This window comes from Osmerus mordax, chromosome 11 (assembly GCF_038355195.1).
Source record: "Osmerus mordax isolate fOsmMor3 chromosome 11, fOsmMor3.pri, whole genome shotgun sequence".
In the NCBI taxonomy this organism is placed as follows: Eukaryota; Metazoa; Chordata; class Actinopteri; order Osmeriformes; family Osmeridae; genus Osmerus; species Osmerus mordax.
In genome coordinates this window covers 4933644-4955793 of record NC_090060.1, presented here as the reverse complement: position 1 = coordinate 4955793, position 22150 = coordinate 4933644, and the positions used below count along the sequence as shown (strand labels likewise).

The following is a 22150-nucleotide window of genomic DNA, read 5'->3' as shown; positions in this document are numbered from 1 at the left end:
TGGTCCTGTTCCTGAATATAGTTGGTGATCAATGTGGGATAAACCACATCACAACCTAGGGAAAGCACCTAGAATATTCTCCACCATTCACCCAAACCATCCACACAGTTTGTTTGTTTGTTTGTTTGTTTGTTTTGGTCTTGCGTTGCCTCCTAATAGTCTCTTTTCATATCTTATCTTCCTCTCCTTACATCAAGTGAGAAGGAGTGTCAATGTCAGAGTGAATCTCAGGCCCGTTGGGATAGGTAGGGAGGGAAGTTGTCAATTTGGTCCGGGATACTCAAACACTTCCCTCAGCGTGGACAAACATACACGTTCCTGAAGCGAGGCCAGGGCAGGATGTGGGCGGAGCCCTCCACTCAGGTGATCTCTGGCCTCAGATAATGAAGGGAACCTGAAAGAACAACAAGGAACCATCAGATCACGTTCGCACGCTGGGAAATAAAGAGGGTGAGAGGACCGCTGAAAGAGCATCAGGCATGGTGTAAGGGTGGGGGTCCCAGCCAATCAGCAAGCAGTCCCAGCCCATAGTGTGTGGGGTCTGGAGAGGGGGGCAGGCGTACCAGAGTCTTGGGACATGGCTTGATGTAGCGCCTGGAGAATTGGAATCAGGACCAGCGATCGATACTGGCTCCCCAACTGACCTCTACCCAGCGCACCTGTTTCCAATAGCTGTCCTGCCAGAGGGTATTAGAATCCTTCCACCCCCAGAAAAAGAGCCCTCAGCCTTCAGTCCCAACCGCACATGGGTATCGAGTCTCAGTGATTAATGGCATCAAGATGTAGTCCCTCTGATGGGTGTGTGTGTGAGTGTGTGTGTGTGTGTTTGGTGTATGTTTGTGAGCTTGTGTGTGTGTGTGTGTGTGTGTGTGTGTGTCAGCTCACTTCTAAAAGGTGGTTCCTGTCTTTCTGTCCACTTAGATATTTCCCTGTGATATTTCATTAGACGTTCCTCCTCTTGGATATTAGGTTAGATATTCACTCGATACCTGCTGACCTTGCAAAGCCACACCATTCAGCAACTCCATGGCTTTGAAGGGCAACGTTTACCGAGAGGTTGCCGGGAGGTCGGCGGATGGGCCTAATTGTATGGCTTGTGTGATTCCCCCCTCCTACCGCTCCCTTCCCCCCCACAGGCCGAAATTGAAAACTACCCCCCCCCCCCCCCCCTCTTCCCCAATCATTGTAGATAGCTTGTGGACTACGTAACCTTAAAGTTACCTGTCAACGGTAACCTTAATCTGAACTGAGGGGCCTTGCTTTCCTTCAGAAGATCCCAGCATTGATTGTTGGATGGGAATTTACTCAGTGGTTAAACATTTTATCGAAATAGTTGGGTGTCTATTAACAGCTTCAACCTGCGGTTAAATCAAGTGTTGCTGTTCAAAATTCCCAAATCTTGTTACAAGCAATTATTCTAAGTGCGTTTGGTGCAAATAAACCCAGTCAAAACAGGGGGAAGGAAAAAAAACGAGAGGGTATTGACCTTACTTTGTCCATACTGCCCATACTGGTAGGATGCAACGTGGTCCACACTGTAGCCCGGCGAGCCGTAGGCGGTCGGGCAGTAGGACTGGGAGTTGGGCAGCGAGGGCAGTGAGGGCAGGCTGGGCACGCTGGACAGGCCCTCCAGGCCTTTGAGGTGCTCCAGGCGCTGGGAGCAGCTGGTGCCCAGGCCCCCGGGGGCCTCCAGGCCCCCCGTCAGAGGGGAGAGGGCGTAGTCGCTCTGGGGCTGGTGGGGGACCCCGCCCGGGTTCAGCAGTCCCATCACCTGGGGGGGGGGGGGGGAAGCAAGAGAGGGTGAGGGTGTTGGTGATGTCATAGGGTGGGTGGTTAGGGGAGGGGGTAACAGGGGTGAGCGTGTGGCAGGATGTGCAGGCTGGGGTGTTGGGTGGTTTAGACATGGTGAGTCTTAGACTGGGATGAGGCATTGTGGATGACATCTCTGGCTCTCCCTCTCTCTCTCAAACACACACACTCACTCACTTCTGCTCCACCCACTTATGGTCTGTTTAACTTAGTAAAGTTCCCTTTGGCTGACATCAAAAGGCTGAAGGCGAGCCTTCCCCAGACAGGGAGAGATAAGCGCGAGAGAGGAAGAATTAAGCAATTTGTCTGAGAACCACGACTCCACTTATTTCAGAAATTCCCCGTTGCCGCCTCTGTCAAAAAAGCATGGGGTGAGATAACGACTTATCTGCAAAGATACACCAACACAGATAACACACACACACACAAACACACAGACCACAGCAGTGAGAGTTGCAGATGTAGATACAGGATAGGCTTTGACCTGTTGTTGATTAGCGGCCAGATAATCAAATTTGGGGGAATATTTCTTGGCGAGCTTTGGACGGAAAAGTGCCATAGGGCATCATCTACCCCAACCAGGTTGTCAAAGCCCAACCTTACCCCGACACATCAATGTGACCCGTTTGGGACAAACTCGTCAAAATGTGTCTCCAAATGTTCAGTAAACATCTAATCTTTGCATTGAATCAGCATCACTGAGCTGGGAGCTTTGATGAACGCAAACACATCCAAACCTGGTGACTATGAACGCATCAAATCCTCTTTAAGCACAGACCTCGGGGCTCTCCTGGTGCTCTAATGAGAAGCAGGTATGCTGCACTTTGGGCTCCGCTGGCCTTATAAGTGACATATTATTCTACATCCAAACACACACATGGTCCCGCTTAAGTCATTTCCCAGGCAGGAGGACAGACGAGCCCATGTTGATTTTGAGAAGGGAGTTGTGTTCCCCTGTCCCCCAGTAACATTTTTCTAAAGAATTACCTGCTTTTGGTTGTGTTATGTTTAAATAGAATATGTATGTGGAGGGTTGCTGGGGTCTACCATTGGCTTTTCTCTCTCTCTCCCTCTCCCTCTCCCTCTCTCTCTCTCTCTCTCTCTCTCTCTCTCTCCCTCCCTCCCTCCATGTTGTCCTCTCTTCCATCGTCGCACTCTCTCACTGTCTCTCTCTGCCTTTCCTCCATGACCAGCTTCCTCCCTCTGGTTCTCTCCCCTATATCTCCCCTCCCTCCCTCCCTGGTCTCTTTAGCGTGACACAGACTCTCTGGCCAGGTCGGGCCGGGTGTTTCATGTTGGAAGGGAGCCGTCGCCAGCGGCATCGCACAGTCTGCCCAGGCGCAGCCAGCGAGCGGGAGACGAGCAGGACAAGGAATGTCGGAATGAGGGGGAGGGGGATCTGAGACAGGGCATTCCTGATCCCTCATAGACGTTATTTACTCATATATTAGGACATCACTTGAACCGGGAGGAATGTGGAGACAAACATGTTTAATCACGAGACGCCTCCCCAGTGGCTAGACAGTGTAAAGTAGTTTGGTGTGTTGGTGTGTATGTTTGTGTGTGAGTGTGTGTGTGTGTGTGTGTGTGTGTGTGTGTGTGTGTGTGTGTGTATGTGTGCGCATGAGTGTGTTTCTGAGTGCCAATGACAGCTGCACACAGACTAAAGGGGAGGAAGTGGATGACCCTACTCACACAAACACATGCCAGGGTCAAAAACACCCTATGTATCTGAGGAGAGGAGAGAGAGACATAGAGAGAGATGTAAAGAGAGAGAGAGAGAGAGAGAGAGAGAGAGAGAGAGAGAGAGAGAGAGAGAGAGAGAGAGAGAGAGAGAGAGAGAGAGAGAGAGAGAGAGAGAGAGAGAGAGAGAGAGAGAGAGAGAGAGAGAGAGAGAGAGAGAGAGAGAGAGAGCAAGTGAGTTGGACTTTTGTCTGTCGCTACTGTGTTAAACTTGTCGGAGTCAATAAAATGTAAAAGGTAATGATCAATATACAGTATATTTGGAAATCAATCCAAAGGTACGTCATTGTACAGGCACGCATACACACACAAAAATGTATATTGATTTGTGCTGCAGATGTGTAAATGTGTTTTATTGTTTTGTTTATCTATGGTGATTTGGAAACATTTCTATTGTTCACTTTATGTGTCCATAAAGTGTGATGGATTGAAAAGGACACATGTTGTAGTCCAGGCGGACTGACAATAACCATACAGAGTACCCACTAATTGATGACATAAACAATCTGCTAATAGTAAGAATAATTTCATGCAACGTAATTAAGCCTGTGTCAGTTACTCATCATCACGTATTCCTGAAATGACTCTCTGTGAAATAATTACTCCCTGGAACTGTGCTTATGTGTGTGTGTGTGTGCGTGTGTGTGTCCGCGTGTGTGTGTCCGCGTGTGTGTGGAACCCTTATCATGGCTCTGGAGCGTTTAACTCAGGGTAGCAGAAATCTCATTTTCTGCCTGTTAGGACAGCTCTTCATGTGTAGGTAGAGGGATGGGAGCTGTTCATGCCTGTCTAATTGACTGTAATTGTCTTTTCAGTTTCCATTTGTGTCATCGTCTCTTCAAGATCATTCCCCCGCTTCCTGTCCTTGTCCTTCCCCTCTCCCAATCAAGCGATTATCTGGAACTACATCTGTCCTTCAACCTTTTCATCCTGCATGGTGTGTGTGTGTATATGTATGTATGTGTGTGTGCGTGCGTGTATGTGTGTGAGCAGGGGCGTAGGTTTGTTTTCAAATATGGTTGGGGCAGCTTTTGTTAATAACTGAGGATGCGGCCGTTAAATATATTGATAAAAAGTGTGTGTGTGTGTGTGTGTGGGGGGGGGGGGGGGGGGGGGGTATTTGCAGTTTTCCAAAAGTGTCCGGAACATGTCCCATAATAGAAATCAATAAGTATCATGAAACCCATGCCCCTGTGTGTGCATACGTGTGCATGTGCGTGCACGGTAACACGTGTACCTGTGGAGAGAGGCCGTTGCCGAGGGCGGGGTTCATGGGGTTGTGCGGACCCCCTGGAGGGGCGAAGCTGTCCGAGTATCCTGAGAAGCCGTGCCGTCCGGAGGCCAGGCAGTACGCCGACCCCCCCCTCCTGGCCGCCCCCAGAGCCCTGGTGTCCGGAGGAGGGGGGAAGGGGGCTGGGGGCGGTGCACTGTGCTGGGCTGCTCGGACACCACTGCAGGGGCACGGAGAGCAGTTCAGAACCACAGACAAGGGCACACGGCTGGAGCTCATCACAACTCACTCTGTTTAGAAAGCAGTGTATCAAGGGGAATTCCCTTCCAATATTTTGCTACAAAGTGGCCAAACGAATTAGACGGTGAATTCCACAACAACAGACAAAGTGTTTGACTGGCTTGAACCGTGCTGGCGAGCGCTTTATTGAGGTGTAGGTAATTCACTTAGCATAACTGTTGTAGCCTGTTACTGACAGTAAATGACCCACCTTGTGATAGGGATGTGGGCGGGTATGAGGTGTCTGATAGCTGATAGGGTGGAATGCTGGACATGGCGGAGGGCGGGAACCCTCCTGGGATAAGGTGATTGAACGCCATAAGCTGATTGGCCCCTGCCTGTTTCCTCCATCTCGCTCTCCTGTTACTGAACCAGACCTGGAGGAGAAAGTATAGCAATGTTAGCATGTGTGTGTGTCTACTGTGTGTGTCTGCGAGTGTGTCGGTGTGTTGTCCGCGGCTGTTGAGAGAGTCATTTCCAAGCCATGGTAGCATCACTCTGATGTCATCCCTTTATGTGTGTGTCGATGTGTGTGTGTGTGTTTGAGTCATGTGGTTCCCTCCAGACTAGCTCATGTGACTGCCTCAGTCAACAAGGCCCTCTTTATCTGTAACTGTGCATCTACAAATCACACTCCCATAACAAGCACACACACACATCTACACACATATCTTCACACACATCTACACACAAATAAACACACATAAACACACGTACACCAAGTCATGAATGCCGCACATTATCTTTACTCTGTATATGAGACAAAATGCATACTGTACGTGTTACATTCAAATACAGTCACATTGAAAAGATGATAAAACCAGGAAATCCTTCCATCAAAACAAACATTTAATTACACATCCCACTCTTGAGAGTACAAATGATAAGAGTAACATGTTGATACTGCAATAATACACAGATATCGAGACAGCAACGCATTTTGAGGGGAAATGTATCTGACAAGGGAGGTTGTGGTTGGCTGCCTGTACTTTGAGGTTTGTGATTGGCAGGTGGTACCAAAGCTGTTTCCATGTGTAATGACCTCACACTGGGCCAGGAACACACTCCACATGGAAACCGTAGGGGAGAATTTGCTGGGCTGTAGATCAGAGCTGGGTCTGGAGATTGGGCCCCCGGGACTAGAGGATGAGAGGGGTCAAGAATGTATGTATGTGTGTGAGAGTGTGTGTGTGTGTGTGTGTGTGAGATAGAGAGTATGTATGTCTTTGTACATGTATGTGTGTGTGAGAGAGCGAGTTTGTGTGTCTGTGTGTGAGAGACCGTGTGTGCTTAAGAAAGGAGCTGGCGTTTTCAGGACACTGCTCTAAGTCTAACGCTCCTCGGTCAGTTCCAAAACGCTCCATCAACCCCCCCCCCCCCCCACACACACACACACACACACACACAATCACTCGCTGATACACACACATAACACTGCCCCAAATCTCTAACCCGTCCCTTTGAAAAAATACACATTGTCAGCAGAGCCAAGAGGCTTCCAATCTTCCCAGAAAGAAATATGGGTCATAAAGATACTGTAGCACTTTGTGCGTGAAAGAGTTTGTCTGTGTGTGTGTGTGTAGGTGACTGTGTGTGAAAGTGTGCGAGCGAGAGGATTCCACGTGCGAGTGTGTGTGTGTACCTGTACTCTGGCCTCGGTGAGCTTGGCCCTCTGGGGCCAGCTCCTCCCGGGTGTAGATGTCGGGGTAGTGCGTCCTCTCGAAGGCTCTCTCCAGCTCCTCCAGCTGCTCGGCCGTGAAGGTGGTGCGACTGCGCCGCTGCTTCCTCTTCAGGGGCAGGTCCGGCTCCGACTCCACATCCGAGCCCTCGTCTGAGTGGCTAGCTGGAGGGAGGAGGAGGAGAAGAATGTTCTCTTAGTGTTTCGGCCATGACACGCGCGCACAGGTGCGCAGGGAGCAGCGACGCCAGGAAAGAGACACGCACACACATGCAGGAAGTGTCTGCGGTAAGACGTTCTCGCCGTGCATCTATCCGGCCCTGCTGTTCTGCCATCAGAGTCAGTCAGGAGCAGAGGGGGGTTGAGGGAGATGGAACAGAGGGTCGGACAGGGCTATCCACACAATGCACGACTCTCAAAGGGCATTCGATCTGACATGAAGGCCAGGTAGAGGTTAAGGAAGATGGAGAAGGGTGACACTTGTTTTCGCATTGCGCTGTTTACTTAAACCCCTGCATGGGAGTACACCGCTCCCCCCCCCCCCACCACCATCCACCACCTATGCAAAGCCAACCCCCCCTCCCCTCTTTCCCCAAACCCCTCCGTTTTGTGCCCGAACAGACTTCCATTCACAGGGAATATTCGCTGCTTTTCCACCTAATCTCACAGGACAAGGTTTCCCGAGGCGCGCCAGTACGATTGGGAGGACTAAGTCGGACACAAAGGCCTAATTTGGAACTGCGAGACAGGGGGTGTGTGTGTGTGTTGGGGGGGGGGGGGGGGGGGGGGGGGGAGAAAGAGGAGGAACAAGTATTGGATCTCGTCTCCAGGCTTGCTGAAACTCCAATAGGATAGATGGCTGTCATGTCAGTCCTCTCCATTGCCACACCCCACTAGCCAGGTGCATGCTGGTCTCATTTGTAAGAGGTCATTCACCAGAAAAGGCAATGATATTATTTGATATTCACCTTCTCTGTGTTAGCCCTGTGGTTAGCCTAGGCCCACACTAAAATCCAGAGCTTCTCTTCTCAGCCTAGTGTGTCCAATATAAAGAAGCTTTAATTTGCTCTTCTTTGACCTTTGAGGCTGTTCGCAACAAACCACACACACTTACCGACACATACACATGCTGTTAAAAAGACACACTGAGAACCCCCCCACACACACACATACACACACACATCCCGTTTTTGGAAACAGTTTCGATCTATAAAAGGCCATGGTCAAAAACGTCCATTTTATTTGAATAAAATGGTTGAATAGCTCACAATATGGTAAACATATTTCAGGGTTAGCACATTAGCGTGATTGAGTTGCTGTAAAGTTACAAGTCTTGACAGCTTTTGTTGGGTCCACTCTTCATGTTTGGGTTGGATCACTTTAATACTATTGTGCACTCTGAGCTTATAGGCTGTGTTTATGTACCGAGGCTTTCGGCTACCTCAGAAGTTCATTGAGGGCGTCGCGCCGACTTTTTTTTGTGTTACACTTAATGAATTCCCTGGAGCGAAGGGGAAGTTTTTGTGCAACACTGTATTAGTTCCCCCCTTAGAAGCAACAATAAAATACAAGGAAACCCAAATAGCTCAGGGCTTCTCATGTGAAACTGATACGCTCCCCGGCAGGCTGGTCAGTGTCAGCATCCACAGAGCTGGGAGGAAACTTCAGACACATTAACAGTAAACTGGTTAAAAACTTTAAACAATGATAGAGAGGTGGAGAGAGAAAATATTTAGAAAGATTTTGCTTCAGTTCAAGGCGTTTTGGAGCTTTTTTTTTACACTTTTATTGAACGCTTAACATTTTTAACTAGGCCACACACAAATTCAACGTCCGACGCCGCAAAAAGTTAAAATGACCACAACAGTTAGTCCCCAATGAATGTTAAACTTTTACTACATCCATGAAATGTCCCCTAATAAATCTTCAAGTAAATACTAAACCCAAGTATGCCAAACTGTCAAATCACCACCAAATTTTTATCTTCAAACCACATCACTGTGAGAAAAAACAAGGACTTTAACGAGAATTTAACTGAGTGGTGTTTTAGCTGGTGTTTTAAAAGGAGGAATTTGGGATGTGTACTGTGGGTAGGAGGTTGGTGGGGGGGGGGGGGGGGGGGGGGGGTATTATTCGAAACAGGGTTTCGCAGAATAACAAGGGAAGAAGCTTTCTAGTCAAGCCTGTGGAGGGCCGTGTGGGAACCCTCATCTCCCTGGAGTCTGCGACCAGCATGCACGTTTCAAAGCATTTCACAGGGATTTGGACTCTGAGAATGCCGAAGTGGTAGGGAAAATCCTTAATCACTTTGGAATTACCTATAGGTTACGTCCCTACTGGTTTGGGAATCACTGGATTCCTCCTCTTCTCAGACGAGAAAAGCCTGGTACCAGTACCTTGGATCTGAACTCCCCATCCCATAAATTTCACAAATGTACTGTTTGTGATACCGTTTTTACGAGTAAAGAATGATATGCGTAAAAATAAAACGACTTTAATGGAAAGTTGTTGTAAAACTCTTCTCGCATCAAACTGGAATTCTCCAAAGAAACGACATCTCCATGTTGTGAAACAAAAAAAATGTTCAACAGCGCCCTCCCCTTTAACCAAACACCACCTACGCATACATCCTTCTCTGCCTCTCTCTTTCAACCCTCTCACCCATCTCTCTTTCTTTCAAAGTCCCCCTTTGTCTCCCTCCTCCACCAATCCCTCTCTTTTTTCCCCCGCATGTCTCTCTCTCTCTTTCTCTCTCCCCTATATTTCTCTCTTCCTTCTCTCCGTCTCTCTTTGTTGCTCTAAGGCCGGGCTCTTTGCTGGACGATTTGCACGCTCCATCTGTGGAATCCGTCATGGCTGCCATGGCCCTCACAGAGGGGCGAGGAGGGGGCCTGTCACCTGCCCCACGGGGGAGCAACGGGGGTAGCGGGGGGCACAATGAGGGCCAGAGAGGGGTGAGGGGTGGGCAGGCGTTCCGGTAGGGGGGAGGACAGGGGCGGGGGCGGGGCCGGGGGGGGGGGGGGGGGGGCACAGCTGGGGACTACCACCCCCCACAAGCTGCCTCGGCATGGAGGCACCTAAAGGTGTGTGTGTCGGTGTGTTTGTGTGCAGGCTAGCATACATGTGTGTGGACAAGCCGAAAATATGGGCAATGGAGAGAGAGAGATCACGGAAAGAGAGCAAAATAAAGAGTGGAGAGAGAGAGAGAGAGAGAGAGAGAGAGAGAGAGAGAGAGAGAGAGAGAGAGAGAGAGAGAGAGAGAGAGAGAGAGAGAGAGAGAAAGAGAAAGAAAGAGAAAGAGAGAGAGAGAGAGAGAGAGAGAGAGATATGGAAGTTGGGGCCAGAGAGCCAGGAGTCCAACACAGGGGGTTGAGGGGCAAAGGTGTAACCCCCAGAGATCACAGCGCCCCTGCCACCTGCAAACCGCTGCTGCACCACCACAGAGTAACACGCACACACACAGACACACAGAGTACACAGACATCTGCTGTTTCCCAGCCTGGGGTAAACCTCCCATGGAGTCTTGATCACTTCTAACACTTACATACACTGACATCAATCTTCACAGATTAACAATACATACAGCCAAGCTTTTGGCAACTGTAATAGTACAGACTAGCATTGTATTAGTCATTACCAACACACACCATATAGTACTCCATCGGTTAATAAGGCTCGTCAGACCAAAGACAGAAAGGGTTAGGGTTAGACCATAAAGACACACACTCTCTCACACTCATCTACACTTTCATCTTTCCAGAAATCCTAACCTCAAATGTTTTCATTTCAAATGTCCAAATTCAAGAGGACATGATCTTCCTTACACTCAAATCAACATACACAGAAGACATACAGTATGCAGAGTTCCAAAAATAAGCATGGCACCACGTTATTCATCACCAATCGGGGTTAAGAATAGTTTTGTGGGAAAAAAAAAATAAAAAAGTCAAACCGCTGGTTAGTTCAGATAGTAGAGTAGAAGGAGAGACGGAGGAAAGAGAAGCCATATATGTTACTGCTCCTCTGTACTGTAAACTTGTGGTCACTGAGTGCTACTTTAACTTGCTTTGCTACGCTATCCAACGATGCCCTTGCCTATATTTGGCACTGACAAATAGCATTTTCAATCAAATTACCGACCTGAATCCTGCATATCTCTTTCTGCGTGTATATATAAACCATATCTTAATATAGTCTCATTCATGCCCTTAGCTAAACATTCGTCTAAACTACATTTTTCCATGAATTTTTATCTCACCTCAGCTGTTAGCGAAACGTACAGTTTTTTTTTTCTAGTGGGGGTTGTTGGCGCAAACGCTTGGCAGTCTGTGGAACAAAACAACACTGAGTGAAATCTTTAAAAGGGTAAGTCTATCTGAGTGTCTAAGGCCCTGGAAAGTGGACCGCCTGGTAGCCGGAGAGCGCTGGCTTCTTTAAGCCACACAGAGCGAGGAGAGTAGCTGGGAGAAAAGAAACCTGTTTAATTTAACCAAACCCCAGCCCCTGAGAGGCACACAGCGCGAGTTAGCCTGCGCCAACACAACCTTCACAGAGCCAAAAAATACCCCAAATGGCTCACGCTATGCCATCATGAGGAGGAGGAGGAGGAAGGGGAAAGAAAAGAGGGTTTAACAGACTGTGGTCTTGGAAACTGTACAGCATATGGGTTTGTGTGTGTGTGTCTGCTGCAAGTGTTTGTGTGTTTGTATATATGTGTTGGGGGGGGGGCAAGGGTGTCCATCCAGGCAAGGCTAGATGAGTTGTAGTGGGTAGGGATTTTGGAGATCAAGTTTGTGTTGAGGGTGGTGGTGTGTGTGTGGGGGAGGGGGGGGGGGGAGTCTGAGACTGACCATATGTGTGCTGTTTACAAGGAGGAGGTTCGTGGGGGGTGGCGAAGGAGGAGGGTAATTGAGCCAATGACATGATCTCCCCCTCCCTCCTCACACAAACACACACACAAACACACACACACACATCGCCTCATACACATACGCACCCACCCCAAAAAAACAAAACAAAGGACAGAGGAGACAAATGACACGTTTATGTGTGGTGGGGAGGGAGCGACGCTGGTCCTTTTCAGGGAACTAGACGACTAAGTGACTGCCCGACTGCATTAAACAGTATATAGAAGCCAGGCAGATGCCTGCAGGATAATGGTTAACTGACAGCTTATGGGCCCATCTGCGCCTTGTGTTAAAAAACTAAGACCGGGGAGGAGGGGTGCTCACTTGACTTGCTAAAGAGGAGACTCGACCTCTACAGCTGCCCTGTAATTTAGTGAGTGTGTTTGTGAGAGAGGGGGAGAGGGAGAGAGGGGGAGAGGGAGATAGAGAGAGAGAGAGAGAGAGAGAGAGAGAGAGAGAGAGAGAGAGAGAGAGAGAGAGAGAGAGAGAGAGAGAGAGAGAGAGAGAGAGAGAGAGAGAGAGAGAGAGAGAGAGAGAGAGAGAGAGAGAGAGAGAAACTGTTTTTTTAAGCTCCGCTTCTTTGCACTGTCATCCTGGGGGTGTGAATGTGTGAGAAATGATGTTGCCCCAGATGGAAAACAGCTCATAAATCACAATATCATAAGAAAGAGACAGGGCAAAACTTGAATGGCAAGGCCAGTGGTTAGGCTGAAAGAGAATGATGCGAGACAGCTACCAGGAAGTAGTTACCTGTCATTTTCATCCAAATATGATTGTAACCCTGTTTCCTGTAGTACTGATGCAAAGTGACCCCGTGTTGCTCTCTGACCCCCGCTAAGCCTCATGGCAAAGGCAGGAGACAGGCTTTCGCTGCTGAGAAACATACTCACAGCAGTAGCATTGCTCAATCTGGCCAGCTTGTTTTAACTGTTCATGGTGCTACATGAACTTTGAATTCTGCTTCAGGAAAAGATGAATCGAAAAGTTTTGCTTGTAAAAACCCTGGTACACGATGCCTCAAAGGACTTCTATGTAAACATAGCTGTAAATCGATTAAACATGACTATGTCACTTTCAAGACAAACCGGGACATTGTAACTTTGGATTGAACTTTCAGAACTGTGAAGAAATCAATCGGGAACAACTCTGAATCTCTGAATGATCTCCGAACATCAATGCGTGTATATTTCTAGTTTATTTCTAGATTGTTCTCCCTAGAATTCTCTAGCCTCCTCTCCTGAGGGGCTATCCCTGTGTGACATGGGAGCAGGAGAGGTAATTAGTGAACAGGGCTCAATGTAAGTGTCAGACTCCATCAGTCAAGTGATTGACAACTCTCTGTCTGCCTTCCGTTGTTCAACCAGCACATTCAGTAGCCTTTGCCTAGCGTCTCTTCAACTCTGACACCCCTTATCCCCTTTCTGGTCACACACATACACTCACACACACACACACACACACTCGTGTATACACTCACACACACCCATAAAAACAACCTCTTTCTCTCTCTCTCTGTCTCTCTCTCCGTTAATCGTTGTGCCCGCCTTGGCGAATACTTCCATCAGATAAAGAGGGGCCTTATTCTAAGGCGGCCATTCTCCTTGACCTTCTCTGGGGCCTTTTCACTCTTTCTCTCACTTCAACCCGTCTGTGGGGCGCTCTCACTGAAGCTGAATGTGGCAAGTCCATCACTGGGTGACGCAAAGGGGTTGGGGGGGGGGGGTCTGGAGGGGGAAACCCCAAATTCTCTTTCCCCCTCCGCTCACCCCCAGTCCTCCTCACTTCAAAGTTGGGACTGCATTCATTAATTGCCCTTTGAATTGATATCAGAGGGTCACAATAGGGGTGTGGACGGCAAAATACCCTTTAATGAAGCATAGAGCCCCCATTCATTTGCAGATAACTATGTTTTTTATGCTTGGATAGTCGTCGCGCACGGCATCTTGCAGAAAAAATGAATTTGCGAGAGAGGGGAGAGTAGAGACAAGTTGGAGCTAGAGATAGAGACAGAATGGGACAGAGAGAGGGATAGTGAGGGGGATAGTGAGGGACAGAGACTGCCCCGGGGTAAATGGGAGAGATTTGGTGCTCTCCTTTGTGCCCCCTGTGCCCTTGTGCCCCCCATGCCCTTGTGCCCAGGGACAAAGTGAGTGACACATTCCGCAGAAGAAAAGCCACCCCTCTAACTGACATAAATCAAGATGTTCAGGCCGGTAGCCAGTTTGTCTTATCACAACAAGCACTTGACTATTATATTTCAATGCTGCCAACTTGAGCAAAACTAACAAGTATCCCTTAAATAGAAGTCTCAGAGCCTTTACGTTTTCAAGCAGATATTGTAGCATGTGCTATATACACTGGTTGACAATTTGAGCATGACTGCTCTGAAATACGTCAATTTGGCATCATCATTTTCACATTTTCGCTCACAAACTTTCAACTGTGAAAGTTTAGAAAATTGAAAAGGACATGCTTGTGTTAGATTACACATCTACACATCTTAACACATGCAATACATATCTTCCATCAGCACCCTTACACCTTATGAACCCTGTAACCCATTCTGGAACTGGGTTATATTCATAACAACTTTCTGTAAACATGTGTAAACTTTCACATGATCTGACATGTACCAACAAGACTCCCCTATATTGTGGGATGTCTTTAAGCATCACAAACAAACTGATGAAACCAAGACCTATCTCTGTAAACATTCATTACACTAAACACACAAACCCAGCCCCTTCACTCCGCCTCATCTTCTCAGCCCTCTTCCCTGCGTCTATACATTCCCTCCTTCCCTTACTTGTTCTCAACCCCTTTCTCTCCCTCTCTGTATCTCTGTCGCTCTCTCCATTTCTGTTACTATTTCTCTCCCTCTCTCCTCTCTCTCTCTCTCTCTCTCTCTCTCTCTGTCTTGCACACACACCACACCACACACACTCCCTCTCCTGGCATTACTCCAGTGTGTGCCCACATATTACATTCTATAGAACCCCATCCTGCGCCTGAGTAGCAGGGGACCCCAAGTTCCTCACTTTATTTACACAAACAAAGTCCTGCTCCGTTTCTGTGACAAAGGCAGCTAAATCTTTTGGGCCTTTCATGTTTTGTCAGCTCTTGATTCCCTTTTGTCCTCTGGCTATTGGCCGGGCCATTGACACAATGATGCCTGGAGAATGGCAGCAGATTGTAGGAATGCGCCTCAATAAACCTAATTATGACATGATGACTGCACTCACCATGGCAGGTTTTCAAAGATCCCAGGCTTATTCAATTAGCCCTTTCCAGGATTCTCTTTCACTAAATAAAGTTATCCCTTTGACTATTTTGTGTTTCAGAGGTGTGCATGTGTGTGTGTGTGTGTGTGTGTGTGTGTGTGTGTGTGTGTGTGTGTGTGTGTGTGTGTGTGTGTGTGTGTGTGTGTGTGTGTGTGTGTGTGTGTGTGTGTGTGTGTGTGTCCGTTTGTGAGTGTATATGTGTGTCCCCCTCCTATCGGAGGTAGATCTTAACAGCTTGTGTGTGTGTCACCCTAATGGTTTCTCTGTATAATTTGGTTAATTTTAATTAACAAAGTAAAGCTTAGAAATAGGCTATGGAGATATGTAAGGGGGTAGAAACATTGCATACATTGCATATAATTAGTTGATTCATATGAGTTCATTAACTCATTTTGGAAGTGTAGCACGCTGCCTGCCAAATATGCAAAGTGCCAACTATTTACTTGCACGCGTTATTGCAGGAGCTGTGGCCAATTGCTACCAACACAAAACAAAAAAATAGTGAAAGTATTCTCAAACGATTGCAAAATACACAGAATACAAAATATGAAAAACTATTAATAAATTGAATCATTTTAAATATGCACTGTAGCCCACAAGCGCCAATACAAAAGCAACGTATGGTTGGAATTTGGAATGGCGCACGTTCAGATGACTTTCCAAGGGTAGGCTATATCCTTCCTTGAGCACCTCAAGTTGCTTTTCCCAGACAAATAAATCTAAACGAGCAGCCTTTGATCGGGACACTGGGGGAAACGACAATGAATTCTTAACATCTAGGGGATGAACCAGTGCTCCTCCTACGCACAACAATGGTCTCAACAAACATCTACTTAATCTATGTTTGACCTGCTTGACTGAAAAAGAGTCTCTTTCACATTTTAATTCGTGGCTGTAAACTAAAGCAACAGCTTCGTGTTGAGACATCACATCATTAACTAAAACTGGATATTAGCGACGACCAAATGTATTATGTTTGAACAGCACTTGTGGGATATTGCTATAGGCAGAGAGACATTGCAGTCAACAGACAAACAAAATTACATTTCATACCATAATGTGGACGGGAATTTGCGTATATGAAGACCATTCACATTTAGGCCTAATCGTGAATAAAGCAAATGCCAGTGCGTCCGGGGTAACTTTTAAAAAGAACACTGAAACTAAACTTAAGTTTGTTTCTATTTCACCCACTTTTATAACAATGAAGCAACGTGGAACATTTATTGGATATCTACAGATGGGCTAAATAAAGTAGTAGCCTCTCTATTGGGTTAACCTGGAATTTAATTAGAAACGTTCCCACAACCGACTGACTTTCTTTTGTTTGCTGGTGGATGGACCAGATATATTAAACGAATGCGCGCCGCAGGCATAGCGGGTGAGAAGGAAACAGAGGGAGAGGGCGGGCTCACCCTCCAGATGAAAGTAAATTGAAATAAAGGGCTCGATTTAATCCGCTTGAAGAGATTTTGAGAGCGCGAGGGGGTGAGCACGATGGGTGAGTTTTGGAGCTATGCGCATGACGAGTGGCAAGGGCCATTGTGACTGGCGCTCGAGGCCAGGCGCGCCTCTCAGGGGAGAACATTGGTCCCCATTCACCAAAGCACTATTTAATACTCTCTCTAGATCATTAAATGTGACACAGCGCTATATCAGAATCATTTAGAAGACATTATTAATGTTCGAGAGGGCAAGACCGGGTTGCATCAAAGAGGGTAATAATAGATCATGTCGAGGCCTTCTGAGATAGTTAACAATGCTACGGATTTTAGAGGTAGAAATTCATCATAACCATTTTAGGTTGTCGTCATTCGTCAAGACAACATCATACTATCTATAAATGAATGCATAGACATGGTCGGTGGTACCAACATTTTGGCCTTTATTCTAAACTACTTGCAAATGGCAATGGTCTTAAAATGCAGTAGCCTAGCTCATGCAATTTGCCAAATGAACAAAACAGACATTTTAAATTGTTTTGGGACCATTCATATTTCTGTGTGAAGTACCCTATATAGCCTGATCATTAGATCGTATTATACATTATCAACTACGTAGGTTTTCATACTTTTTATTTCGATTTATGGGCCTATGTGATTATGTGCCACATAGCCTAGAACACGAAAAATACCTTAGGAGCTGAAGCAACAGGTAAACATGTGGTTTCGTCCATTATTTTTGCATTATTTGCCTTTGTGTGCGTGTGTGTGTGTGTGCGCGCGCGCGTGCGTGTGTAAGAGAAATTGAGGGGGTTTCAGATGCTTCAATTGTTACTCTGAATAGTAGTCGGCTTCTTTAGACGACTAAAAAGACTCAAAAAGAAACATTTTGTAGGTGAAAACGGCCATTTTTCCATGGTGAACAGTCTCTAAGCCTAGGCGCATAGCAGCTATAGCGGACGCTGAATAATTCATCCTTCATTGCTGGCTCATAATGTCTTTTCTTGGGCTTTTGTTGCAAAGCTCCCTCTCCCTTTCTGACTGAATTATAAACAGGTTGCCTTCTTTTATTGCGGCCAAGCTGCTGCGAAGCTTGGCTTTTGTCCGCGCGTAACCGAAGCGTGAGTCTCAATGGACTCTCGCTCCTTTGTCTCCCAAGTTCATCCTCAAGTGTCCGATTGTGTGCGCAAGGCCTGGCTTTGTGAAGGATGGAACTGTTATACAAATGTTTGATCAACTCATTTGGCACGTTTTGTCTCGTCAAACTCCCCGTCTTTTTCCTCCAATTCGTTTTACTGTCCTGAGATTTACAGTATACGGACGGAAAGTGAACAAACTGGCGTATTGGGATGTAAATTGGAATTCATTTATTTAAAATACCAATAAGTTAGTCTACGAGGGGGAAAAGTTGGGAGATTTCTTTGTTTGATAGCCTACAGCCAAAACCATATTCACAACCTGTTACATTAAACATAGCCTTGGAGGCAGAGTTTCTCAAACAATAAGTATTATTCAGCTGATTAGCTAGGCATTTTGAATATTGTCGCACATATATTAAGAAGCCTATATTAATTAAGCATGCGCAATAGAATAGACCAGAAAAGTAACGGAGCAATTGAACAACATAGCATATTAATGTAGACTATATCCAAACAACTTCCTGGATTATTTTTTTTATCAAACATTTCATGTTGACAAAGAAACTTTTTATAACACGATGAGTTTTTATGTTGTCATATAATATTTCATTTCACTTTCATTGTTAGGTTGTAATCATTAGCCTATGTGCAAAGCCATAACGTATCTCTCTCATTCTCTCTCTCACACACACGCGCGCGCGCACGATCCTCCTTTCCCACAAAAGCTATCACCTGCTGTTTGATTTACGGTAAGGCCTCATGGGAAAACCATTAGCCGGACAGATATGATCGATAAAGAATTGAAAACAAACGCAAGCACTTTGTGACTATGCCGACAAATGAGAACACACTTCCCCTTGTGCTGTGCATATTAAACTGCCTCCCAAGAACTACATAACAGTCACTCATTGCAGATCAAATAAAAAGTTCAACAACTGTTTCGGTCTTTAAAATATAGGTTAAATATGTGTGTGTATGTGTGTGTGTTTTTTTTTTACTGTAGGTCATCCCAGGCTAAACAAACGCTATTTTTATACAAAATGTCAACAGAGCAAGGAGTAGGCTTTATCACAAGTGAATAATACCCAGATTCAACATGAAACCACGTCGGCGAATTTGAAAATATTAAAACTTACAGCGATCTCCCAAGATGCCTTCGATACTGTGTTTGGCCCGTCGTTCGTTGTCCTCTAATTCCTTTTTCTCGATTTCGTCTTCATCATCATCATCGTCTCCCTTTCCTCCAAATTTACTCCTCATGATGCGACTTATTGAACTGACTATGATAAAAGAAGTTAAATATGAAATTAGCAGTTGGTATAGCTGCTATCAAAGTTGTAACTCTAATTTAAATAATTAAATAGCCATTTAATTAGTTTTGTTATCAACAAATAGTTTATCAAACAAAAATACTTTTTTAATAATACTTAAATTAGACTATAGGTGCTATACTGAGCAGATTTGTTTCTATCAGGTGTTAGGGTCAAGTTTACCAAATAAAATCTGATAATATAATTACATTGTTTTTACTTCAAAATACTGTGAAGAAAGCAAATTATGAGAACAATTATATGATTCTGGTAATATGCTACCCTAAGCCAAAGTGGTGATGGCGATGATGAGAAGGATATGGTGGTGATGACGATTGATAATCTTTCTATGCCTCTCTGCACCCATTTGATGGCAAACAAGTATAGCAAAGTGTATTTCTGTTTCCTTTTACCTGAAGGAACGGTGTTCCGGTCACATATGCCATCCTTCAGTAATTTATCTCGAATCTCCCAGCTAAACATACCCGGGTTATCTCGCTTGTACTCCTCTATTCTCCTCTCCACATCCGGCGTTGTCCCCTGCTTTAGAAACAACACAATGTGTAATTAGTAGGACTCTTAATAGGACTAATCACTTCAAGTAAAAGTGTCTGCTTAGTGAATACATTAATAGCGGTATGAAGGCTTTAGGCCTCACTCAATATTTTTGAGCCAACCTGTTGAGGAGGCTTCAGCCTATGTAAAAGAGAAAGAGGCAGTTAAGAATTCCCTCCTTTTCCTTTTCCCTTACCTTGGGTTTGCTGCCTCCAATGGCTCCGGGTCGGATAGACCCGGTTTCCTGGTACCGGCACAGTATTTTGGATACACAACCATGAGAGACCCGTAGTTGACGAGAGATCACACATGGTCTGATGCCATGGTGTGCCATTTCAACAATTTTATGTCGGATATGGTTGGGCAGTGGTCTGCCATTGATGAATACTCCCCCGAGTTGGTTCACTCTGCCTTGCCCCAAAGGGGTAGAGACTGTTAGAGAAAGCAAAAAGTTCACCACCACATTAGTTTAGTATGTTAATATGAAACAATAACATCACTACAATTCTATGGAATTATTAACATATAGGCCTATTATTTAAACTATTTATATTCATATTCATGCATTTTATTATGTAATAAGAGGTCAATTGTTGCATTAAAATAACTGTTGCTTAAGCTGAAAGGTTTGAAAATCTAATAATCACCAAGTATTTTAAATGACAATGTAAGGTTGCTCTCTTTCAGATGTTGTTTGTTCATTTCGGTAAATGACCTGTCTCATCTATGAAAATACAAAACATAGGCCCTGTCCTAACCAAAACCTCTTCTTTTTTTTGGACTGATAATTACATCAAAACAAAGCACACACATCAACTAAGTATTATTCGGCATATTTTGCATTCATGCATTGCCTTCGAGAATTGAAATGTCTTCATGTCTATCCCCTGTACTACTCATATAATGTAACCCTGCAAACAAAGGTTAGTTCACAGAGTTAAAGGAAGCCTATAGGAAACGGCCCATTAGGCGACACAGTATTCGCACCAAGATGACATGAAATGTAAGCACATCGAAGTTAACATCGCCACACATACAGTTCAATTGTAACTTTGGATTTTACCTTCCAGTGGGAAACCACTGCGGGGGTAGTTCTGAGCCAGCGTGGGGCGCATCATCCTGGGTACAGCCCCCGCCAACGCAGTCATACCTCCACAACCCTACGCGCTCTGAAAACCTCCCGCCGGAGAGGAGGAAGATGAACAACCGGCGATTAAACTCAACGAACTGCGGGTATTTGGACAATAAATGCTTTGTATTCCAGTTTCTGTAAGATTGATTCGAGTAAATTAGCCACTGCAGCAGCCAGGCACTGTTGTGTCCCGGGAGAGAGAGAAAGCACTCCCGCCTCCCCAAGAAAAAGCTCAAGGGAAAAGTTTATTATGAATCTGCCGTTGTTTCTTCAGCCAACATGATGTGTTCGGTTCAGCGAAGTCATGAAGGTAAGAACTTCGCCGTGATGTCCCTGCAGCTGTTGTTGTTGACACACGTTCAAAGAGAGAAGATGGTCAAAACTACAGCATCATTTATTAGTTGTGCTGCACTTCTTTCCCCATCAGTGTTCCGCCTTGTGTGATTGGTTTAGAGGAAGTACACCCGGTCCTCGCAAGTGCTCAATGATTGGCTGACGCAAACAACTTTACCCTGAAAGTTACCACCAGGGACCGTGCTCCAGGACAGTGTAGATATCTTGAATGACGACTTTGACTGATGTTTAGTCGTAAATTTACGCATACGCTGATGGTGAAACATAACAATAAAGATGATTCAGATATCTCACAGATTGTATCATAAAAGGGACTTTTTAGAACATGTCGTTTTTTGGTTCTATTTTTGTTTCCCATCAAACCATTTGTCCACGTTCTATGATCTCAAACATAAAGCAAATGTTACACAAGTTGTGTCTTGAGGAATTTATTGTCCCTTTAGATTGCGCACTATACCAAGCCCCCAAACCGTCCAGGGGGACGTGCGCCACAGCAGGGTACGACGCCAGGAGAGTAGTAAAGAGTCTATTGCACCGGCTACACATGTGCCGTAGCACTTATTTACCACTAGACAGTTTTGTTCAAATGTAGAAATTCTCTCAGAATTATTGCCTGCATTCGATGACACAAACAGGTTGGCTAGTGGCGTTAACCGTGTGTGCGTATGTGTGTGCCGACGAAGAAGGTCAAGCAACCTTGTTATTTACAATCAATCAAAGGAGCTATGATCCGTCCCCACCTTTGAATTCGCACAAAAGCTCTCTTCCCTCCACTGTCCACCCAAAACAACCGACTGGCCTCTTGGACACGTTTGCTTTGAAGTTTCACTAAAGGCCTTGGCAACAAAGTAAGCCAAGGCATATAGCTATTAACAGATCTTGTGAAAAGTCATAAAGGCCCCTTTGTGTTGAGATGTTAAAAATCACTTAGTTTCATGGCCTATTTTATAAACAAGTTTGCCTATTAAATAAACATAGGCCTAAACGACATAAAACGAGAATATGGGCAGGGTTTTCTCATTCATGCCAACATTTGCTCGGTAACCTACCTTGTGCACTAACCAAATCGTAATCAATTCGTTATTTCAAATCGCTTTACGTTTGAGATGAATCACTCATGGTGCGCAAGGCACTTCAGACGAACATAATTACAGAGCAGCCGTTACCCCATCCAGGTGATCCTAACCGGATTACCTCGCGCATCTTGGCAATAGCTGAACTTTTGCCGGAGGAGAAAATCCCACGTTTACGACCTAAACTGTCACTGAAGCAATGCACTGTAATTATAGC

The 22150-nt window shown here is 45.7% G+C and overlaps 1 protein-coding gene across 1 annotated transcript; it reads right to left on the bottom strand.

Moving 5' to 3' along the window:
* Nucleotides 1-359: 359 nt before the first annotated feature.
* pax3b (paired box 3b) lies at nt 360-20573 on the bottom strand. Its single transcript, XM_067245720.1, is given in 13 exon segments — nt 360-394; nt 1492-1771; nt 4790-4937; nt 4939-4964; nt 4966-5003; nt 5274-5439; nt 6705-6737; nt 6739-6905; nt 13633-13641; nt 18646-18789; nt 19233-19362; nt 19571-19806; nt 20438-20573. Coding segments are annotated over 13 exon segments (1497 nt in total). The 5' UTR covers nt 20523-20573.
* Nucleotides 20574-22150: the final 1577 nt, after the last annotated feature.